General features: G+C 36.4%; 1 protein-coding gene across 3 annotated transcripts in view; it reads left to right on the forward strand.

The window, feature by feature from the left end:
• The window catches only part of NKAIN2 (sodium/potassium transporting ATPase interacting 2), a 951703-nt gene that overhangs the window by 292086 nt on the left and 633685 nt on the right, over nucleotides 1–25932 (forward strand). The window contains exon 1 of one of the 3 annotated variants that reach the window (XM_041746176.1): nucleotides 21004–21057. The exons of the other annotated variants lie outside the window; for them this stretch is intronic. Within the exon in view, the coding sequence (XP_041602110.1) occupies nucleotides 21007–21057 (51 nt within the window). The 5' untranslated portion in view covers nucleotides 21004–21006. Of the gene's footprint in view, nucleotides 1–21003; nucleotides 21058–25932 lie in introns of those variants that run through there. 3 annotated transcript variants of the gene reach the window in all.

The raw sequence follows: 25932 nt of genomic DNA on the forward strand, positions 1-25932 counted from the left end.
TTCATACTATATATCCAGTTAACATCAATAATATGCATTTCATTGGTTTTAGACAACTGCTTAGGATGAATGGGTTTCAGGAGGGTTTTGTAAGAAATAGCACTCCGGTTCTTTAGTGAGGTCAAATTGTGTCAATTGTGTGTCCTTTACTTATTATGTTTGAAAAGAATACAGCCAGAATCTCAAAGATGAAATAACTGTTAAAGTTACACTTACTCTACTGCCTCATTCCATCATAAAAAACAAATGGAAATAACTATGAATTTTACTCTTTAGAGATCTAGAGGCTGTTCCAAATGATATAGTTATAGTTTAATTATTAAAAAGCTAGAAGAAATATGCTATTTCGAAGAGAAAAACAGAACACACATAATATTTTTATAATTTTATGGTTATAAGCATAAGGTAATAGATTGACTATCTAATATGTGGCTTGCCCTTTAGGGCATTATCCCATTTGATTTCTATAATAATGTAGAGATACTGTTATCTATGCCTTTTTAATATGAAGACTAGAAGTGTCCAGAATTTAAGTAACTTAATCACAATCACACAGCTTCTAAATGTTAAAAATGAAACTTGAATTTTGGTTGCCTGACCTCAGCGACCTCAAAGCACTGACATTCCCTGAAACACCAAAATACAGAGCCAAATACAGTGGCTTGGCACTCAGGATCCCCCTAAAATTCATGGCATTGAATTTGACTCATTCCTTAGTTACAGATACCAATATCAATACACTGTTCAGCCTTTACAACTTTTCATTTTTATGGATATTAAAAATCAAATCCTTTTTTGCTCAATAAACAGCTGTGTGAAGGAAATGACATGGAGAAAGTAGCTAGAAGGGAATGAGATTAAAACAATGGCTCTTGGGGTGGGAATTTTGCCTTCAGGGGACAGTTGAGAGTGTTTGGCAAGTTGACTGTCTCAGTGTGTCGGGCGGGGGATGAGGGAGGAGAGGTGCACCTGATGTCTCTTGGATAGATCCCAAAGATACAGCTAAACATCCTGTAGTATACGTCACGACAATAAAGAATTGAATTATCTGACCCCAAATGTCAATTGTGCAGAGGTTGAAAACTGACTTAAAGCCTCTGCATGGAACCTTACACATTACTGGATTCTTTTTGTCTCATTTGCTTTGATTTGAATTTCTGTTGGGTTAAGAGATCAATTACTACCAGTATTGCTGCCTTCCAGGATACTGATCTTCTTCTAGAAAAGACATCTTAATTTTTAAAGACCTTCATTCTAGTGATTGGATTTTAAATCAAGTGGAAGTTAAAGAAATGTTCTTTCACATGTTAAAATTGAACATGGTTTATTCCTTACTGCAGACATTTCTTCCTTATTCACTACATGACAAAACCACTTATTGTTTCTCTCAAGACTTCCTGATCCTTCAGACATAAAGGGATGCTTGAGTGCTTCCTTTGAATTGGCAGATTTTTGAGAGTTTATGCAGGACAAGTAATGAAGTTAGAAAGTAATTTAAATCTAAAAAGAACACTATTAATGAAGTTTATGTAGAAGAAAAGTGGCTTGGAAGATACTATTCTTGAGAAAAAATTAGTTTTATCAATGTTTGAAAAGTAAGTACAGATATATAAAATTTACTTTTGCCTTCCAAATACGTATGTGTAATTCCTATCATTGATATATATTGAACTTAACACTTATTTAGTGTCTAGTGTTTATGAAGAGGCAGCAGACCTGTATTTCTTAACATTTTCAAATGGCAAAATACTCAGCAGCAAATAGAGTAGTTAATGTGAATGTTAATATAAATCTATAAATAGAGACACAACTCTTTTTAGGTTGTGATTATCTCAACGTTAATTTAAAAGAAGAGCTTTTCTGTCACTCATTGCTGTTCCTTAAAAGTAAAAAAAAAAAAATCTCTTGCTGCTGTATGGATGTTATCACAGCATGAAAATTTAGACAGTTCTGCTTTATTTGAGAAGGAATCAGTAAACTCAGCTGCAGCTGCTGATAGTTTGGGGACTCCTGGACTTCTGGGCTATTCTTGGTTTATAGAGTCTTCCCCTCCCTCTAACTCCACCCCCCTAACACACATACACAGGTGCATGTGCTACCTTCCCCCCCCACCCACCTTCTCTAGCATATTGATCGCAACTTCTGCTTTCTGCCCTGTGTCACAAACCTTCCTTGAGGCGAGGAAGCACAAAGAGGCTGGCTGCCGCCTTCTTGGAATTTGAGGAGAGGACGGAATAGTGGAAGTACATGACAAGGTTATATCTGAATGACATCCTGCCGTAGATGTTTACTGGTATAATAGAATTGCTCACATTTTATATTTGTTTTCCCCCATGGATACAGTGAGCTCTATCTTGATGCCATCCAATCATTGTGTAATACCCTAAACATGCACAGGGAAACCATCTGTGTCTATCACAAAAACAAAACAAAACAAAACAACAACAACAAAAAAACAATGAGCCAGTGATGCCAAGGTGTGAGATAACTGCCTTGATAGACTTTAAGGTTGATCCTTCAGGCTCCCTAAGACGGCCACCCAGACATTAGTGTATATATAGGAGTGATGCAGCCTTCTGGAACTGAGTGGAGAAAATGATGGTCATCTTTGAAAGTTGGTGATCTCAGAAGACCTGCTGAATGCCTGAGGGAAAGTGCTGAGAGAATCCGGCCAGGATGTGTTCCTCACCATTCCATTTTAGGCAGGAAGCCGGCTGGAGGAAAGACTGTCATTTAGGGATAATGGCTCAAGAGTTGACTGTCCAGGAAATCACCAACATCCAACTACTAGGCCATTGAGGTACTGTGGCGCCACCGTACTTACCGCTGGGCTGTTGTCCGAAATTGAAGACGTGAAGCTGGCCAAGACTGTCAACTTTTAGCTGCCCCTGTGATGCCCTGGGGTTTCGGTGGTCATTCAGGTTGCCTGGCTGGTGACTAGCCCACTTTCTTCAGGGAATCCTGTATATAGTGAATAAGATCCCTCTATTAAAGCATCTGAGGATATAAAAAAAACAAACTACTAGAGGATTGCTGGGCACAGGAATGTCAAGTGTCATAGTTTTATTAATTTTTTGTTATGCTTCTTGAACCTGTTATACCCCCTCCCCCGCTTCCCTCCATGGGGACTGAGAACCAGCCTGCCTTTCCATCTGTTGGGATGGAGCTAAAACATATGTGTCTTGAGATGAAGTACGTGGAGTGGAAGTCAACCAAGATGTAATTGGATGTTTGGGGGTGAGAACTCACTGAGTGGCAGACTGATGGGTGCATGTACCAGAAGTAAGTGACCGATTCAGAATGAGTCAAGCCTACCTGGGTGTAAGACATGGTGAGCCCTCAAACACGGGTCCCAAAGGTGGACAAGGAGGCTGAGCAGAAACCACCGAGTCAGGGCAAGGAGAGAAGATGATGACTTGGCCACCAAGCCTATGTCCACCAATGAGTCTCGGCACAGATGTTCTGTAGGCAAAACTTCCTGAGTCCCAATGCCAGAGGCTGTTGCTTTCAGGATGTTAGAGTAGGCAGGAAGGATATTCAGAGGGTGGCTTGGCACTCAGGATCTAGGCAGGTGGCAAGACTTGTATCAAGAGGCATGACTTGACTTTAGTAAAAGACCCAGAGTCAAGAACTGTTAGGCAGTGCCTCACGTGAGAGGAAGTGTAGTGGGTGGATTGGAAAAGGAAGCGAGCTCTCAGGCAGAGGTCAGAAAAACACAAAATGGGGTAGGGGAATGCTGCCATTGCCACTTCAGTGGTAAAGGCCACCTGGGTCACCTTCGCATCAGCTTCCATGGTCTAGTTGGCCATGAAGAATCGTAGGCCTCTGTGACATGCCAGTCACTGGGCCTGAGCACCTCATATCTGGGCCTGGAAATCTAACTTAATTCCAGGCTCTGGCTCCCATCAGAAATGAAGGGCCGGGTGCTTGGATTGGAGGCTTTTGGGAGATGTTTACCTTTTTTTGGAGACTTTAAATAGACTAATTCTAAAGGTGAATTATTGATATGAGGTGTTAAGGAAGGCGGAATCTGGAAGTGGGGTCACTCTGTTTGTGAGTGGAGGCAAGATGACCCACGAGAGAAGATTGTGATCACGACATGACACCTAGCTCTTTCTTGCAGGAGTTGGTAGGCTTCTGTTTTTTTTTTTTTTTAAGACACATCTGTATTGAGATCCCTAGTGATGCTCAAATGGAGCATGTGACTCTGTGCACAGGACAATTCCCTGAAGCATGTCCTCTTTTGTAAATGCATTGTGCTTTTTCAGAGAGCCTTTTATAACTATTCCACATCGCATCGATTGCTTCCTTTTAAAAAATTCTGTAATGCAGCTGGAAAAATGTAATGGAGCATTTAAACAGTTCTTGCTTAATAGTGTCTAATTGTTTCAGATATGTAACTCTTGTGTTTCTAGAAGGTTGGTAGATAGAACTGTCCTGTTGCTTTTGGTTTTCCTCAGGAGAGACCTAATAATACAGTGGTAGTCTAAACACGTGATCAAACATCTTTGCCTTTTGATCAGTTCCCTGCAGAATTCTAGACGTTGCCTGGACACACTTCCTTGAGTGGCATCGTATTCAGAAAAGAGTAGATTGGAAACCTATGGACTAAAAGTCTAGTCCTAATTCTGTGTATGACTTGAGCAAAGGATGAGTACTAGATTATTCATCTGTAAGATAAAAACATGCCATAAACGGTGGTCACAATTGCTCATGTATGAAACAAACCTTGTTCAGGTATCCAGGTAGAGTGAAATGAGAGGTAACCAGACTTTGCTTATAGTCCCAATTTGACTAATGTCATGTAATAAACACAGCAATTCAATTACATGAAAAAATATATTATGAATCAAAATAGAAGGATTTTCCTAAATATTACCAACATAAGGGGTTTATTTAGGAGTTTATCATGTTCACATCTACTTTTCCAGAAAACCAGTGAAAGAGTAAGCTATGTGGCTGTCCTGTGCAATGTGAAAAAGATATACCTGCATTTGTCTTCTAGGATCTATTAATTTAATAGTTTGCAGCATTTTACCATCAGTATCTTTAGTCATTTCAGCTAATTAGAAGTATCTGGGAGTGTTATTAGTGAGCTAAAGAATGTCTGACCCTATAATTCATTGAATTATTTTTCTAATAATGACTTCAAATTTATTTGAATGATGGTTATTAAATGGAATGATTTTAGAATTACAGGAATTATATTACATTTTAAAACAAGTCTTTGTTGACTATGAGGCATGGAATTGTTTTTATTTTCATTTTTAAAATGGTAAATAATGCAATAAAGATGATTTAAAAAATGAAAAGCAAACAACTAAACTAACTTATCTGCTCAGTCTTTTTCTTTCCTCTTTTCTATAGATGTAGTAATATGAAGCAGTGAAGGAATGCTTCTCATACTAATTTTTATTTCTTCTTTTTTTCACTTGGCTAAGTTTTTGACTCATTATCTCATGGAAGAAAAACTTTGAATTCAGCTTGAACTCTGATATCATTTCATATGGCCTGAGGTTTTTAGAGGATATTCTCTTTCTGTTGTCAAGTTTGTTGATGATGGTGCTGATGATGATATTTTGGTGTCATAAAAGTTATGATTAAATGCTCATTTGAATTTTTGTCTCATCAAGAATGGCATGTTTTTATGTTTCTGTAATTTTTCATCTCAAGTTAAGAGTGAGGTATCTTTTCCAGTGATTATACATGGATTAGGGAACTAAGGTATTTTAGATTTTTTCCTTGGGATTTATATATATTTTTCCAAATTACCACAATTCAGATGTACATGTGTATGAATGCAGCATACATCTATATTGTTAAGAAAAAATAAAATTTACTTTCTTTCCTAAAGCCTCTAAAATAGATGAAAGAAAATATGGTATTGGAGATTCATGAATAAAGATTGTGCTCATTCTAACGATCAACCTATGAGATTCTAAATGAGATTTCTTATCTCTGCTCAGATTTATAATTATTTGCAGCCAAGAGATGACACTAGCATTGTTTTTCTTTTGTAACAGAGCATCTCGCAGGCCCCAAGCTATCACACATGTAGCTGGTATGTAGGGTTATGCAACACTCCATCCTTAAAATCTATTTAAGTGTACTGTTTAACATGGAGATTGAGACATCCTGGGAAGTGGAGGTGACTTCTGTCCACAGTTGGAGTTTGGATATGTACAAACATATCCATCCTACGGACCGTGGTTGTAAGGTACTATGAAAAATCAAGATTGCAGACAGGGGGACTTTCTCTGTAAAGAATGAAGTCTGACGTAGCAGTGTGGTATAGCTTTGTGTGACCACAGGTACAATGAGCCAGACAGGTGTGTTTGAACAAGAAAAAACATCTCATGTTTTCTGAGTATGGGTCCAAACAAATCTTCTTAACCATAGCACAGTGGAAGGAAGTGTTTGCCTTTCAGGGGGTGCTTGTGGCATGGGATTGGTTGACAGCAGAGACCTTCACTTTGGTGGATACAGATATGCCCATCAAGCCATTGAAGCCAAGGATGGAGTTCTTTTTCTTTTTTTTTTTTTTTTAGGTTTTATTTATTTATTCATGAGAGATTAGAGAGAGAGAGAGAGAGAGAGAGGCAGGCAGAGACACAGTCAGAGGGAGAAGGAGGCTCCATGCAGGGAGCCTGACATCAGACTCGACTCGATCCCCAGACTCCAGGATCATGCCCTGGGTGGAAGACATGAGCCACTCAGGGATCCTCAGGGATGGAGTTCTGATTTGAGTAGAAGAGCATAACGATAGTGCCAGTATTTTTACCTGAATAGTGATGGAAGCCCATCAGGGACAAGGGTCTTTGCATCAGTGATTCTCTGGTATTGTGTCTGGAGGAGAATGATCAAGACTTATAGTCCATTCAAATTAGTTGGGCAGAGACAGGCTTATGCTAGAGTCTTGAATCTGACCTCTGGAGAGGCATGTGGACATAGGTAGACTTGTTGCTTTATGATAAGAAGGATTTCAGGTGTTCACAGTCAAACCTCTTTGGTGTCAAAATTGGCATTCAAATATCTGATACAAGTGTAGACCCAATGACATCAAGAGTTATTTAACTTATACATGCTCAGCATGTGTCACTGTCTTCCTATTTTAATGTTTAAAGCTGAGTCATCAGGTTGCAAAGGAAAATTTATAAGCAAAGAAAACAATTGTGCTGTTTCCTTTATGTCAATAATATGTCAATAATAGCAAACGCCAGTGAACATTTTACATTCATTATCTCACTTTATCATCTCTGTAACCTATGAGGAAGGTGTTATTTTATTTTATTTTTTATAAATGAGAAAACTTAAAGCAGAAGGAGCTTAAGTAAGGGATTTCAACCCAGAAAGTATGTGCCTAGCCACCAAGTTAAGCTCACTACCCGGAGTAATATGTAACACCAGAACAGGTTACATGAATATTAGATGGTATATTCCTTTGAGCTTTAGTAACAAATATACTGTACTTTGACTATGTTGAAATAATTGATTAAATCAAGATTTCATATGAATCCCCTGCTCTATAATGCTGGTGCCAAAGTATATTGATACTAGTTGTATGATTGTGTAGTTAGTGGTTTCTGTCAGCTGTGGATTGGTCATTTGATGGAATGAATGTAAGAGCTGAAAACACTGCTTGTGAAAAATCTCTTTTTTTAGAGTTTATGATTTTTCTCTTTGTAGCTGTTGGGAAAATGCCTATATTATTGCAACATGCTTTAATTAAATGCTACCAAATGAGACCATTTGTGTGTTATATCTAAAATATAGTGAGATAAACTCCATTAATGGTATTGGTATAGCAATTGACAAATGGTTTTGACTTTGTACTACTATCAAAAATCCCATTTTGATAAAAACTTACAAGTTGATTTTGTTATGCAAGGAAAGGCAAAATGATTTAAGCTTGGTAAATAAATCTAAAACAGATGTTGATTATTCTTTCTAAGTAAAGCTAGAGGTATTTCTATGGTGATGTGTTTTATGACTGTCCTTCACTCTGTCCACCTCAATATTTTAATAACAGAATGAGGGCATTGGAGAAGGAATAATCGTATTTATAGATCCATTCATTTGCGCATTACTTCATATTTACTGAGTACCTTCTATATGTCAGGCCCTATTTTAGGCAACATAAGCTGTGAACAAAATGCAAAAATGTCATTGCCTACATAAATTTTTACATTAAAATGTGAGACAAGTTCTACAAAAAAAAAAAATCCAAAAATGAACAAACTGTGTAGTACATTAGTATAGGTGCTATGCAAAAGCTGAAAGAAGGCAGTGGGATGGATACTACTAAGGGTCTACAATTTTATGTATAGTTGCCAGGTAAGGTCTCATGGAATAGGTGACATGTGACAAAGACTTGACAGGTGAGGGACTATATTGTGCAGATACATAGGGCAGAGATGTCGACTTTTGAGAGTGAGTCTTTCAAAGGTTTAGATCAGAGGTGTTCTATGACTTGTTTTTTAAAGATCTGATTCTGGTTGACTGGTAAAAAACAGTCAGGGAAACATATGTTGTAGAAGCAGAGATCCACTGCAATAATTAATTCAGGCAGGGGATGCCTGGGTGGCTCAGTGGTTGAGCGTCTGCCTTCGGCCCAGGGTGTGATCCTGGAGTCTCAGGATCGAGTCCCACATCGGGGTCCCTGCATGGAGCCTGCTTCTCCCTCTGCCTGTGTCTCTGTCTCTCCCTCTGTGTCTTTCATGAATAAATAAAATATTTTAAGAAGAAGTATTACCATTGCTGGTGCACAGAGTAGGTATATGTTTAACATTTTAAGAAATTAAGAATATTAAGAATTTCAAAAAAAAAAGAATATTAAGAATTTCTGGTTTTTCAGAATGCTCTAGTGTTTATTCTTTCACCAGCAATACATGGGATTTCTTTTGCTTCACATTCTCGTAATATGTTTTGTTACTGTCTTAATTTTTACAATTGTAATATGTGTAGGGTAGTATTTAATTGGGGTTTTATTTAGAATTTTCTGAATTCTTTTAATGGAAGAATGAATAGGATTTCTTAATGATTTGGATGTAGTTATGAGAGAAAGAGTAGAGTAAAAGATGACTTGAAGGATTTTTTAACTAAAAGCTGTATTGTCCATTAACTGCAATGGGGATTACTGTACAAGGAGAAGATGAGAGGAAAAGAAGGAATGTGAAAAATCTAGTGTAGAATATGTTGATGTTCCTATTAGATAAAGTTGAGTGGAGATGTCAAGTAGGAAGTTGGCCATAAGAGTTTAGGTTCAGGGGAGATGCTTATTTAGAAGTCATCAGCATATAGATGACCAAATCCATAGGATTTGGTGCTTTTGTTTATAGAATACATATAAATGGAAAGGAGATTAATTCTAAGTACTAAACACAAGCGTCCTCCACAATCAGATCTATTAAAAGAAACCAGTAAAGACTGAAGAGGAGATAAAGCAAACGGAGAGGAAGGAGGAAATGTGTGAGTTGTGGCACTCCTAAACTTAAGGAGTCTTCAATAGAAAGGAGTGATGAACTGTACCCCATGTTGCCTAAAGGGATGATCAGTACAACTAAGGTATTAGGGGGACAGGAGGTGGTGGCTGGAGAGTGAAATGCTTGAAACTGATGGTATATAGGATTCCATCTATTAGCAAATGGAAGCATATGGGGATGACCACTGGGACAATGGTTCTATTTAGGATGAAGGACAAGATCACAGGAAGAAAGGAGTTTCAGGGGCAGAAAGGCCAGTGTGTTCGCAAGTGTGCTGGAACAAATGATAAATACACAGTTGTAAAAAGTAAAAATTTATATATGTATATATAGTATATGTATATATTTGACAAGCGAGGATAATGGGCAAAATATAGCAACATGCCATTTAATAAGAAAAGGAAATTCTGAATTTGTATTTAGGTCTAATACACTAAATGAGCCAGGGAAATCATTTTACATTGGACCATAAATATAGAATTTAATGAATTTAGTTGCCTTGCACATTTAATAAGGGTTTGCCAGTGGACTTTTTTTGTTTGTTTGTTTATTCAGCATCATGATTAGACTATTACATTTAGCAATCAACAGCATGGGTGCAAAAAAACAAACGAAAAACCACTATGTTAAAACCCTTTGTTGGAATGCTTTCTACTTTCCATAGAACAGCAACTAAAATAACCTGTTCTATAGTTCGTCACACATACAGCCCTTGAGTTTTTTGCCCATACACATGAGTATTGTCTAAAACAGGTCTTCTTTGTAGCAGCCAGGCCCTGCCACCACTGTGCTTGGCTGAGGTCACAGATCTGTTGTATCCTGTAGCTTCCCTGTCACTTCCCTGGCTCTCCTCTCCTGCTAAGTTTTGTTTCCTGGTGGTAATGAAAACCTTCTGCCCCTGCCATAGCTGCTGCTGCTGCTGCTGCTACTGCTGCTGCTGCTGCTGGAACTGCCATAGCCACCTTGGTTTCATGGTTTGGCAAAGTATTGGCCTCCAGTACCATAGAAGCCAGAGCTTCTGCCTCCAAAATTTCCTCCTTTCAGGAGTCCAACATTTAAAGATTGATTGTTGTAGTTGCCAAAATCATTATAGCTTCTACCTCCGAAGTTGCTTCCATCATTACCAAATCCATTATAGCCTGCCCCACTGCCACCATATCTACCACTATCTCAACTGCCACCAAAACCACCTCACCTACTGGAGTTTCCTCCATGACCAAAGTTGTCATTCCTACCAAAACCACCTCCATGCCTACCACCACTTCCAGAACTGTTTCAACCTCTCTGGCTGGGTGAAGCACTAGCCATCACTTGCTTAAATAGGGCTTTCCTTGCTTCACGGTTGTGGCCATTCACATGATGGTATTTCTGAATGACAGTTGTGTCTACAGTCATGATCATCAAATATTACAAAAGCAAAACCTCTCTTGCCACTGCCATGGTCAATCGTAATTTTAATCACTCCAATATTCCCATACTGTTCAAAATAATCTCTTCGATGATATTCTTCAGTGTCTTCTTTAATGCCACCCACAGTTATCTTTGTTTTTTACAGTTAAGTGGGCACCAGGTCTTTGAGAATCTTTTCTTGAGACAACACTCTTTGGTTCTACAACTCTTTCATCCACCTTATGTGGCCTTGTATTCATGACGGCATCCACCCCCTCCACAGTGGCATATGTGAAGGGAGTGAAACTGCCTTTTGGGGAAAAAAAAAAAAGGTACAAGAAGGGCAGGGGTACTTGGTGTTTGGATCCCTCATTACCACACAGTCCATAAGTGTTCCTCATTGCTCAATATGTCTCAGACTCTCATTCATTGTTTCAAAGCTCAAACCTGTGATGAAGAGCTTCTGCAGCTGTTTAGGCTTTTTGAAGACTCTGACTTAGACATAACGGTGGTGGGAGGGGGGGGACTTTAATGATGCTTACTCGGTGATGTCCGTGGACAGAAAAGCAGAGGTTTGTCAAGTAGAGTATCAATAATGTTTCCCTCCAAAATTTGGCAGGAACAATTTTCCAGAAACATAATTTGTTTTATTTTGCATTAAATAATAGCATCCTAAATAAGATAGACAGTTTCATGTTACTAGCAATATATAGATAAGCAATATTAATATACATATAGATAGATAGATAGATAAGCAATATTAATATACTGTATTCTTTTATATTTTCTACACAACAAAAAAAAGAGAGACATATTCCCTTGTCAATTCAAAGGACAAGAGACTGGAGTTATGTGAGAATTTCAAACAATATCACATAATCATGGTGTTGCCAAACAGACATTTTCATATTTGTCCCTTCAGAAAAAGAAGTTGAAGAAAAACAATTGAATGGCATTTAATATTCCTCATTGAGCAATAGCCATGAGAAAATGGAGAGATACCCCTTCTTGATGGCCTTAATTTTTTTCTACTTTAATGATTCATAGCACTGCTTCATCAGAAATGTAATCCTTTAAAATTTTTGAAAATGAATAAATTGTAGTTAACTTTATGGCAAAGGCTTATATTTTACAGATTCGAAGAAATATTAGATAATTATAAGATTCACCGTTATTTAACATAGCAAATTGCCATTAAAACGATGACATGCCTTCCCTTTTAAGACCCACCCTGGGATCCCTGGGTGGCGCAGCGGTTTGGCGCCTGCCTTCAGCCCAGGGCGCGATCCTGGAGACCCCGGATCGAATCCCACGTCGGGCTCCCTGGATGGAGTCTGCTTCTCCTTCTGCCTGTGTTTCTGCCTCTCTCTTTCTCTCTCATGAATAAATAAATAAAATATTAAAAAAAAATAAGACCCACCCTGATTTCAGAAATGTCAAAATATGAAAAAAGATTAGCTTATATTAATGATATATATACTAATTAAAAACTACAGTCCCTCAAGTTCTTGTTTTTAATAACTGTGTCTTAGGGTACTATGTATTTTCAGCTATCCGAAATTAACATAGAAATACATTGTGGAAAACACCATTTGATTTTTTTTTACAAAAATGTATTTTTCTACAAAAATCATATTTTTGTTATAGTTAGGGTGGCTGTATGTTTTCCTTAAATCTTTAATACATGTTATCTCTTTCAAATCAGTGACAAAGTTCTTATCAGACTGATATCAGTTTTACAGGCAAAATATCATTCTTGTTGCACAGAGGCCTTTTTTTTTTTCTATTGGTGAGAAATGGAGATGATACAAAGAGTATGTTAGAACCATGTATCTTTAATACTCCATCTACAGTGCCATCAGCCAGTTTGCATTAAGAAGCCCCTCTGGCTGTGTTGTAAAGTAGTTCCTGCCCTTCTTGTACCTTCTATGCATGGATTTTTGTCAGCACATTCTATCTTTATTATTAAGAGATCTTCCTTGACATTATATTAGACTATCATGGAAGCAGCATGCTTCTGAGATGCCTGTGTAATGTTGATAAATGTGACATGCTGTAACAGGAGGTAATAGTGCGTTATCACAAATAACTGAATTACGGATGTTTTAACTTTAATTCAGGATCCCTTTATGAAGAACTCTAAACACATGGCTGTAAAGATACCACTGAACACTGTTTTTGTGTGAATATCTAGTAGAAAGCTGGATTTGAGTGTTAAGTAATTTCAGCGGAGAGTAAGGAAGTAGCACTTCAAGAAGTAGCTGTGAAGCAGATACTCTAAATATTTTTTTTTTATTTATTTATGATAGTCACAGAGAGAGAGAGAGGCAGAGACACAGGCAGAGGGAGAAGCAGGCTCCATGCACCGGGAGCCTGATGTGGGATTCGATCCCGGGTCTCCAGGATCGCGCCCTGGGCCAAAGGCAGGCGCCAAACTGCTGCGCCACCCAGGGATCCCTGAAGCATATATTCTAAACATCAAGCATGTGGTAACTTGTAAACCTCATGGTTTTCTTTTCTTTTTATTTAAATTCAATTAACCAACATATAGTACATCATTAGTTTCAGATGTAGAGTTCAATAATTTATCAGTTGTGTATAATACCCAGTGCTCATCACGTCACACGCCCTCCTTAAATGCCCATTACCCAGGTACCCCATCTGCCCACCCACTACCACTCCGAGGACCCTCAGTTTGTTTCCTAGAGTTAAGTATCTCTCATGGTTTGTTTCCCTCTCTGATTTTTTTCCCATTCAGTTTTCCCTCCCTTCCTCTATGATCCTCTGTGCTAATTCTTATATTCCAACATGAGTGAAACTATATGATAATTATCTTCCTCTGATTGACTTATTTCACTCAGCATAATACCCTCCAGTTCCATCTATGGCCATGTAAATTGTAAGATTTCATTATTTTTGATGACTAATATTCCTGTGTGTGTGTGTGTGTATGTGTGAGTGATATATGCATGTATATATATCTCACATCTTCTTTATCCATGGACATCTGGGCTCCCTCTACAGTTTGGCTACTCTGGATATACAGTGCCAGCAACATGGAGCCACAGCAGTTATAGACCTATGCTTAAAAAGAGGACTAAAAGAAAATGATAAAGACTGTTTAATCTTATTAGTTATTACTTCTTAATTATTGCTTCTTATGACACTGTTTCATTTCTTAAAATGAATAGGTATAGGGACACCTGGGTGGCTCAGCAGTTGAGTGTCTACCTTGGGCTCAGGTCATGATCCTGGGGTCCCAGGATCGAGTCCCACATCGGGCTCCCTGCAGGGAGCCTGTTTCTCCCTCTGCCTGTGACTCTGTCTCTCTCTGTGTGTCTCTCATGAATAATAAATAAATAAAAATCTTAAAAAAAATAAGTAGGTATAAAATGCTTTCTGGGTTTGAACTATTTACCTTTCTAACTCTTTACCTTTCCGTTATAATGTAGGGTGGGAGATTCAGGTGGAGTGAGTCACTTGCTTTTTTCCATAATTGATTTAGAAGTGAATTCAGGTTTGGTTAAGGTAGGAAAACATTTCATAGAGAAATTATCCAAGTTATCCAATTATCCTAGGTGTCATGGAAGAACTAAGGTCAATGTATTTGCATGTCATTGTGAGGCTTACAGAATGAAGTTCAGAAATATTGATTTTTTTTGAAAATATTCTAAGTAATCTCTACCCATTGTGGGGCTCAAACAACCCCAAGATCAAGAGTACCACACCCCACCGATTGCTCTGATTATACTTTAGTAAAAGTTGAAGTGGTTCCTTCTAGGAGATCTGTCTGAGGCATTTGATAGCATGTCTCTCAACACTTCAAATTGCCCAGGGAGCAAGTAGCAGGGAGAATGGTCAGCATCATCCTGCATATTTCATTAGGCAGGAAGACAGAGAGTTGACCTGAACATCTGCCCGTGTTGTACTCTAATCTGATTTTAGTAACATCAGTATAATTCTATATTGACGCCCCGCCCCCCCTTTTATGTTCCATTGCCATAAAACGCTGCCATTACAGTATGTACTCTGTGCTAAATTCCATTGGATCTCTATATAAAATCCTTAAAACTATCAGGACCACGTTACATACCTTAGGAGGTGTTCTAACTATGAGAATGAGGTTTTATTTCTCCTCAAGATACAGCCCTGAACATAACAGTAGGGAATTTTTTTGTTTGTTTTTCTTTAAGATGAGGTCTTCATAGGGTCAGAGTATTCTCTTTCCTTCTTATTTTCCAGAGGCTTAAACTGAACCCCAGGGATAGGGCATGATGCAATCATAGGAATGGATTCTGTGACAGACAGAAGGTGTAAGCATCTTTCCTTTCATGTCTTTTTCTATGTAACTGATACTCTCATTTATTTATATCCACTCTTAATTAAAAAGAGATGAGATATGACTAAAATAATGTATACATTGCACCAGTATAAAGTGAACAAAGGAAACAGGGAAAAGGGAAACAACAGGACACGAGGGAGCTAAAATGAAACCAAGGGTCAATTAGTAAATTGGAAGGTGTGCTCCGCAACGGAAGTTAGCAGATAGCAGTTTTTAGCTTTAAGATTTTTAGCTTTTAAAGGAAAGAGAAAACAAATTATAAGACTTTAAGTGCTTGTGTTATTAATACTAATTTCTCATGAGGAAAAGAAGAAAAGACCTTTTGTGGTACTCCAACTATAGATCTCTCATTTTCATAGGGGGCCCTGTGATGAGCTTAACATCCTCAACAATATCCCTCCAGTCAATGAAGTACAAATCACTCTAGATATTTTTCTTATTACCTACATTTAATGTGAGCCTGGTAGTGACATACACATGAAGTTCAGTAAAAAGTCATTGTATGAGAGTCTGTAAAAGTGATCTCTAAGGACAAAGTACTATGATTGTCTGATTTTGTATGTAAGTACACAGATTGGAATACCTAGAGCAGAAGTTGTCAAACTTGTCCTACACAGACCAGAGTGAATATTTTCAGTTTTGTGAGTCATATGGCCTCCATCACTTATCATTCAGTGCTAGCATGGTGGCATGAAAGGAGCCAAGATAAAGTGTAAATGGATGAGTGAAGCTGTGTCAAAACTTGCTGTATAAATCAGGCAGTTACCCAGATTTGGATCATGAGCCATATTTTGCCAATTCCTGATAGAAAAATGAATGTCATTTAAACAAAGTTACGTCACCTCTGAATAAGGGCAGGTGAGTGAGTAGAAGCAATAGGAGCAATATTTCCCTCCCCAAATTCCACATCCTGTGTAAGAATAAGTGTTTATCTATATGTAGGATACGGGAAGTGTACTATTAAATAATACGCAGCCAGGATTGGCCAGGTGTAGCTCTTGGCTCTTCTACCTGCCGGATCTGTTAATGTGATCAAATTTCCTCATCTGTCTCTAACTTGATCTCCTTATCAGGAAACTATGCATAATAATTCTTTCCTCACAAGGTTGTTATGAGGCAAAATACATAGCTATTACCTGAATGATTCATATCAATTAATAGATAATAGTTTGGGTCCTGAAGTCTGTGCTAGAAATCTCAAATTGTTGGCCAAAGGACTCTGTCCAACATATAAACATGTTTAATTTGCTCTGAAAAACATGGACTGTTTAAGTATCTGAGATGCTAACATGAAAATATATATACACACACATATATATATTTGGTGACCATATATGAAAATAAGGATTTTAGGGAAAAGATTAAAGGAAAGATCTAGCTGCCTTGGGCCTGTAGCATTGAATTGAAACAATGAGCTGCCCATGTTGGGAGGGCAGCCTCTGGTTTGCATCGCCCCCACCAGCACACCTCGTCTCCCTGGTGCTCAGGCTGAGCTCTGTTGGCATTTATAATCCAACATGTCCTACTTCCTTTGCAGTTCCCAGGGGAAAAAAATCCACCTTGGTACCATGTCTACCTCTTTCTTTTTCTTTTCTGTATCTTGTCCCCTTCATTGTTTGTTGTTGGTTGTTGGTTGTTGTTAAAACTCTAGAGAGTGGTGTCTTAGAGAGCATGTAAGTTGATAAGTTAATAAGGTATCTGTGGTCAAAGAATTAAAAAAAAAGAATTCAATGGTTAAATATGGTTAGGGATGCTGAAAGAAGCAAAGAAACCAGGTGTCTTTCCTGTGGGCATCTCATTATCCTTTAATATATTAATGTGTAGTTTTCATTTTCAAGATAGGAGAGCGCTCTACAGCTTTCCTGAATTGACGTTAACCAGAAAAAAAAAAAAAGAAGGAAAGAAAAGAAAAGAAAGAAGGAAAGAAAGGAAAAGAAACTGTGTGAGAGACCTGTACTCTGAAAAGTATAAAACATTGATAAAGAAATTGAAGAAGACACAAAGAAATGGAAAGATATTCCATGCTCATGGATTGAAAGAAATATTGTTAAAATGTTTACACTAATAAAAGCAATCTACAGATTAAATGCAATTCCTATCAGAATACCAGCAACATTATTCATAGAACTGGAGCAAATGATCCTAAATTTTGTGTGGAACCACAAGACTGTAAGTAGCCAAAGCAAACTTGAAAAAGAAAAGTAAAACTGAGGTATCACAATTCCAGACTTCAAGTTATACTGAAAGCTATAGTAATAAAATCCAATGGTACTGGCACAAAAATAGACACAGAGATCAATGGGAAAAAAATCTCCATTTATATGGTCAATTAATCTCCAACACAGCAGAAAGAATATCCAGTGACAAAGGCAATCTTTTCAACAAATGGTGTTGGGAAAACTGGACAGCTACATGCAAAAGAATGAAACTGGATCATTTTCTTTCTTTTAAAAAAAATTCTATTTATTTATTCATGAGACAGAGAGAGAGAGAGAGAGAGATGCAGAGACACAGGCAGAGAGAGAGGCAGGCTCCATGCAGGGAGCCCGAGGTGGGATTCAATCCCGGGTCTCCAAGATCAGGCCCTGGGCTGAAGGTGGTGCTAAACCGCTGAGCCACCTGGGCTGCCCGGATCATTTTCTTTCACCATAATACAAAAATAAACTCAAAATGGATTAAAGACCTAAAGGTGATACGTGAAATCATAAAAATCCTAGAGGAGAAGATAGTAACCTTTTTGACATTGGCTGTAGCTAGCAACTTTTTACTAGTTATATGTCAGGAGGCAAGGAAAACAAGCAAAAATATGCTATTGGGACTTCATCAAAATAAGAAGCTTCTGTACAACAAAGGAAATAATCAAAATTAAAAGGCCACCTACTGAATGGGAGAAGATATTTGCAAATGACATATCTGATAAAGAGTTAGTATCAAAAATATATAAAGAACTCATGCAACTTAATACCCAAAACACAAATAACCCATTTAAAAATAAGCAGAAGACATGAACAGACATTTCTCCAAAGAAGATATCCAGATGACCAAGTGACACATGAAAAGATGCTCAACGTTACTTATCATCAGAGAAATGCAAGTCAAAACTACAATAAGATACCACCTCACATCCATCAGAATGGCTAAAATCAAAACCACAAGAAACATTAAGTGTTGGCAAGGATGTGGAGAAAAAGGAACCCTCTAGCACTTTGATGGGAATGCAAACTGGTACAGTTTCTGTGGAAGACAGCATGGAGTTTCCTCTAAAAGTAAAAATAGAACTACCCTACGATCCAGTAATCCTAGGACTGAGTACCCTCAAAATACAAAAACACTAATTCAAAGGGATATATGCACCATTATGTTTATTGCAGTTTAATTTATAGCAGCCGAATTATGGAAGTAGCCCAAGTGTCCATTGATAGATTGAATGGATAAAGAAGTGATAATTATATACATATCTATAATTATATAATTTATTACATAAAATAAATATAACAATTTAATTGTTTTATAATAAATTTAATAATTTAATCATGTTTATGTGTCATTACAATAATTATATATGATAAATATGATTATATATGATTTGTTATATAAGGTATATAATTATAGAATTATAAATAGATTATATATAATTTATTTATATATATATATATACACACACACACCATTATTCAGCCATAAAAATCTATCCATTTGCAATGACATAGATGGAGCTAGAGAGTATAATACTAAATACAATAAGCCAGTCAGAGAAGGACAACTACCATATGATTTCACTCATATGTAGAATTTAAGAAACAAAACAAATAAGCAAAGTTAAAAAAAAAAAAACAGAGACAAACCAAGAAACCAACTCCTAACTATAGAGAACTGATGGTTACCAGAAAGGAGGTGGGTGGGGGAATGGACAAAATAGTTGATCAGGATTCAGGAGTACAGTTGCTGTGATGAGCAGTAGGTGATGTATGGAAGTGTTGAATCACTATATTACACACTTGAAATTAATATAACACGGTATGTAAACTGTAATGGAATTAAAGTTTTTAAAAATGAAAAAAAAGGAAATTATCATCCTTTAGTTTTAGTGCTCCATGCAGTTGTGGCTACTTAGCCATTTAGTATTATTCCCATAGAACATGATTTGGGAAACATTCCCATTACCATCCTAAAAATCCCCATAGAATTTGTAATTTTAAGACAGACATTCTAGATATAGGCATGGCAAGTAGTCTATACTGATACTATTTCAGGTAATTGTATTCACCGATTACATCATGATTGAACCTACTTTATAACATTTACTGGATAATAATAGTATCAAGAGTAATGTATATAGCCAAGATTAATTGAATACTTGCAGACAATGGTAAGTACTTTGCTGGATTATTTAATTTAATCCTCACAAAAATCCTCTAAACTGATTTTGTCTTATCCTTATTCTACAAAGGTTGAAAATGAGGCACAGAAAGGCAAAATGATTTGCTAAAGGTCACACAGCTACTAAGTAAGGCAACCAAGATCCTTAGTCCTTACTCTTAGCAGCTGGACACCTGTCTTGGCTAAATGCAGTGACAGTTGGAAGACATCTGACCCAAATTATATCTAAATTAGTGTGATCTTGGACTGTATTTATTTTACTCAATAATTACGTATAAAGATAAATTACCTGCTGAGAATAACTCACTTTTTTATTACAAAACTTTCATAAGAAAAGTGTATGTTCTCTTTCTCTTCCTTTTTCTTCTAGGATGTGTATGTAGCAAATGCAGTTGACTCACAGAATTATGGTAAAATTAAAAAAAAAAAACGTTCTGAAGCATCACTACTAAAACTACTTCATAGTTTTAAAATGTCATATGATCTGATGAGATTTTTTTCTAAAGATTGATACCCATGGAATTATTAAGGCACAGATTACTTATACGTGTCCCAGAAGGTACTGATTAGCCCCAAACTGTTCCCTACTTGAAGCAATAAAAAAGGGCCAAGAGAGATCAATAAAATCCACACATAACTTAATGTTTCTAAAATCTCCTCTGCAAAATGATAGTGTTTAATAAAGAAATAGATATGCCTAAGTTCCCTTTGTCTTTGTGTCATCACTGTCCACCCTTTCCTGGAGTTTCGTGTATAATTTTGCCCAAAGTACAAATTTCTAATTTATTAAGGAAAAAAAATATAAGAGTATTGGAAAGATGTTTATTAAGGTCCAAGAATGGTCAATAGGTTAGAAGACAGTTGTTATTCAGTAGATTGGAGAATAAATACATTAAAAATTATAATAAAATATTAGTTTTAAATGTATAGATGTATACACAAATATAAATATATACATGTTGCATTTCATTGATATCAAGATGCTCTTGTTTTATTACACCATCAATGTAATCGAAGCTTTTAACAGAGAAGATGAACAATGTACCAAACCTGCAATTACAGTTTTTGTAAGACACATTCAGATTTCAGAAACTATAAAAATTTGAATGTATCTTATGGTGGAGTCTGGCTGAGATGGAATTAATGGATTATTAACTAATCTAATGTGGGAGTTGGTAGAATGAGCGAGAAGGAGAAATTAATTGAGATTGGTTCCAGGTGACTGGCATAAGGGTAGGGGTTGGTGTACATGGGAAGCAAATTGAGATGTAGCATGATGTGAAGTTTATTTAAGGTCTTAATCAGTGTCAAGTTCAAAGCCTTGTTGAATTAGTTGGGGGTTACCTTTAGATGGGTCACCCTCTAATCATGCCTTATTTGTCCCTCTGATGTATTTACAGGTACTGAAGATGGATGGGCATCATTAGGTATCTCTTATTATATTGCCCCACAAATATCTTAACCGTGAGTTTTTCAGAGTAATATTTTTTTTCCATTCATGTCTACAGGGTGATATCCATTTGGAGAATTCATGACCATGCCTAAATGTTCATATTAGTCCATTAAATCAAAACATGATTTTCTTCCTGAAATTTTTTAAATAACATATATTTTTCTGGTTCTGAAAATGATTCATGGTAATTGAAATCAATTTGGAAAATGTTGGTATAAAATAGATGACTTAAGGTCACTTATAGTTGTACATCTACCTATAACTAATTAATTTGAAATGTTTCTTTTTTATTTATGATTTTTTTCACATAAAACTGAGATTGTGTGGTATAATAATTTTTGCTATTTAAAATGGACATTGTAAACATGTCATTTTAAAAATGATTAGTCTGGATAGATAAGTCAATGTTTCACAAAACTTAGACTCATGTTCATCCATGTTACTAGACTGACTTCAAAGAGGAGGGTTCTATAACCTATAATTTTAACGAAAATCTATTGCCTTGCAAAACTTAGCAAGAGGAAAGCAGATATAATTACCATACCTCTAACATTTCATTGTATTTTGTAATGTTACAATACCATGAGCTCAGGTGGCTCCATATATTTGGAAATTGGACAAATTAAATTGGACACATTACAACTGATGATAACACTCCAAAGTTCTGTATCATTTCTGGAAAAAAATAGTGATTCTCTGTAATTTCAAATTCTCAGAAATATCCATAAACACGTTTTCTATACAATTTCTGGTTCTTAAATTCAATAAGAATATTCCTAATTGATAAGACTCTTCAAGTCATAAGCCTCTGCCTTTGTTTGAAGAAATTTCCATAATGTCATAATTCATTCTCTTTCCAAAAGGATCAGATATCCACATTGATGTTTAAAAATAATAGGAGAATTGCATAGAATGTTTAAAAATGAATCTAAGTAAAGTGATTTATAGTACATATCACTGGGCCCATGATTTGATTTGATTTATTATTTAAATTCAATTAACCAAAATATAGTAAATTACTTGTTTCAGATGTAGAGTTCAATAATCTATCAGTTGTGTATAACACCCAGTGATTTTAAGCTCCATTTTAATAATAAGTGTTAGGTAACCTATTTCAAAATAAGCTTTTTCTTTTTTTTTTTTTTTTTTAGCTTGGCCATTAGTGGCGCTGGGCAAAATAATGGGTGCCCAATGAGTGTATGACTATTTGGCAGAAGGCTGCTATGGCAGGCCCCCAGAAGGTAAAAGAAGAAATACAGAGCTTGGGAGGGTTTGAAACTCGGAAGGCTCTTAGGGTAACGTGGTAACAATGGTGAGAGAGAAGATTACTGAAAAAGAAGTAGGGATAATCAAAAAGGAGATGGAAAGAAGTTCCAATATGTTAAAGATTAGCTAATTCTTGTTTTTCTTAAAATATATTTTTAAAAATTACTCTTTTGTGATTTTTCTTTTTCCTGATATTATGCCCTAGATAGACTATGGAAATCAAGAGATTTTTGCATGGATCTTTACTTTTCACATTCATAGCAAAATCTAAGACTGTCATTTCAGAGATTATCTATCAGTCATCAAGCAACGTATGAGGAAAAACTATCTCCGATCGCTGAGGTTGGACAGTGACACATTAAAGGGAGTAGCTTCTCATTTTCTGGTAATGACTTTGTGGTCCTAGCTATGCTATAATTAAAAGTTGACCTGTGGATTACGTACTACCCAATAGCAGGGGCTGAGTTCTTTAGCCTGTGTTGTCCTATCCTGAATATAGCCGATGACTTAAAAACACTCAAAACTGCGACAAGATGCCATTGCATTTTAAGACAAAATTGATTGCCTAATCAATGTTAAGAGATGTTGAGAGAGAGAAATCTAAGACTTGACTTTGGATTATTGGATTGTCTAGTTGTTCTCATGATGCAGGATACTGATTCATCAATATCGCTGACCACTTAGGATAAGCTGTCACAGCCCTCCATGTGCATTACTTTATTACATCTTTCGCATTTGGAGGATGCAGCTATTGATGTGGCCATACTTGCTTGGCCTGAATGTGTACACAGTGTATTGGATTTTTTTTAAATAATGGAATCGATTAATCTCATTTTTATTTATTTCTAATTCCAAGAAGGATGGATTTAATAAAAATATTACACTGGAATAGAAGCTTTATTTTTGTATATAGTTGGGAGAGAAAAGATTTTATAGCATCTCCATTTATCAGTCAGTATGTGCAACTTAATTGTCCTTAGTTCAGGAGTTACCTCAACAAATCATTTATTTTTAATATCATTTTTAAAGATTATATCAGTTAGTGCATGTCCTGTTACAAAGCAGTATTAATAGAAAACTGTTAATGGAAACTTGAATCATCTAAAGTATCCAGAATTTCAAAATGATACATCTATTATTTACTAAGAATAATAGTCCTGCAGTTTAATATAGTTACTTTTCTTTTTTTGGTTTGCAATTGTAATATTCAGCCTGTTACTTTGTACAGTAGAAGAGGAGACAAATGTTAACTAAGCCAGGAATGTAGATTTTCTTTCTTTCTTTTTTTTTTTTTTCAAAGATGCCTTTTGCTCAGTTCTCTGCATAGGCTCATTTCTTGCCTTGTTAACCATAACAAAAGACAGAAATGAAATATTTTTTAGTTTGATGTCTTTGTATAAGTTTTTTTTTCTTCTTCAATTTGTTTATACATCACTGTATGATTTAGTAAACATTGTTCTTCCAAGTCAAGATAAGCAGGTGATCTTGTTACCTGCAATAACACGGATAGACCTAGAGGGTATTCTGCTAAGGGAAAGAAGTCCGACGGAGAAACACAAATACCATATGATTTCACTTATACGTGGAACCTAAAAAATAAAAACAAAGGAATAAACAAAAACAAAACAGACTCATAGATACAGAGAACAATAATCTGGTGGTTGCCAAAGGAGAAGAGGATAGGGAGAGAGCAAGACAGGGAGAGAACATCCAATATAAATAATACAGGGTGCTGTAATATGCAGCATGGGGAATGCAGTTAATAATATTATAACAGGGCAGCCCGGGTGGCTCAGCGGTTTAGCGCTGCCTTCAGCCCAGAGCATGATCCTGGAGACCCAGGATCAAGTCCCACATCGGGCTCCCTGCAGGGAGCCTGCTTCTCCCCCTGCCTGTGTCTCTGCCTCTCTCTCTCATGAATAAATTAAAATCTATAAAAAAAATAAAAATAAATAAATAATATTATAACTTTGGTGACAGATGGTAGCTAGATTTTTCATGGTGATCACTGCATAATATATATAAATGTGAATCGCTATGTTTGTTGTACATGTAAAACTAGTATGTTAACTATGCTTCAATTAAAAAAAAACATAGGTGATACTTGCTTTGGAAGTCTTCTAAAGGTGGAGGTTGATGGGTCTGGGTCTTTTTTTAATTTTTTTTTAAGTTTTATTCATTTATTCATGAGACAGAGAGAGAGGCAGAGACACAGGTAGAGAGAGAAGCAGGCTCCACACAGGGAGCCTGACGTGGGTCTTGATCCCCAGTCTCCAGGATCAGGCCCTAGGCTGAAGGCGGCGCTAAAATGCTGAGCCACCCGGGCTGCCTGGGTTTGGGTCTTTTTATAGTTGTCTACAGTTGGTTGTTCTCTGCAATGTTGCTCCTTTTCTTCTCTGTAATTCCATCCTAAATAGAGCTAATATGGAGTCAGTTTCTACCCTATTCAGGTAACAGGTAATAGGTACCTTGTATCTATTCCATTGTGTTCCTAGAACATTCTTTTTCATTTAGAATGATGTTTGAGACTAGGATTTTCTACTTATTTGAACATCACCAATAGTTAAGTCGTTCCATGTTTTAACCATAATAACGTTCTGCTAGATTGTCAGTTCTATATTCAATATTTTTATTTTTATTTATTTATTTCATTTATTTATTTTTTAAAGATTTTATTTATTTATTCATCAGAGACACAGAGAGGCACAGACATAGGCAGAGGGAGAAGCAGGCCTCATGCGGGGAGCCCGATGTGGGACTCGATCTTGGGCTGAAGGTGGCGCTAAACCATGCTGCCCCCATATATTCAATATTTTTAAACATCAGTGGCTGTATAGTATATAGAAAAACGTCCTTTTAATAAAGAGATAAATTACATACAACAGTATATTTGGTTATCTTATAAAGGTTTTATAACAGTGTTTTGTGATTGAGTCACAACTGAATTATTGGTGTGTGTATGTGTGCATGCGCACGTTTCCAAGTACACACTGTGTATGGATTATTTCATTTTGCCTACATGATAGCATTACCTACAGTGGCCCTTCTTTGTTTCACTTTATTTTCTTCTATAAATCTCAAATTACTCTTTAATATGTGTTTATGAGCTATCCATTTTTTATTCCCTCCATATTTTAAGAAGGCAAACACAGTTAAGTCAAGATGACTAATGGGTTGGTGGGGAGAAGTTTGGGCTGATAAAAACTACATAGGGAACAAACGATTTCCCTTTAGAGTTATCCTTTTAAAATAGCCAGTTATTACGAATAAAAAGGCAGCATTGTTAAACATTTCTTTAATTAAATTTTACAATATATTTGCCATTCTAACTTCCAAGTCTCGTGTTCCCTATGGCAGGCCTCAGTAGGCATTCATAATATGAGAGAATATTTGAGTTCTGGAACCTTTTATAGGAAGGTAGGAATCTTATTTTATATACTTTAAAGTATTAGATACGGTTTTTGCCGAAACAAAAGACAATCAATCATTAGCAAATGTCAGTTTTCATCTTCTTCTGGGAACATCTTTCCCCCTTCTTACTCTCGTCTGATAGTTTTCTAGTCCATTCTGGTTCTTACTTATTCAAAAGTAAGAACATGTTTTCTTGACTTTTCTTTTTT

The sequence above is a fragment of the Vulpes lagopus genome, chromosome 2, assembly GCF_018345385.1.
Source record: "Vulpes lagopus strain Blue_001 chromosome 2, ASM1834538v1, whole genome shotgun sequence".
Lineage (NCBI taxonomy): Eukaryota > Metazoa > Chordata > Mammalia > Carnivora > Canidae > Vulpes > Vulpes lagopus.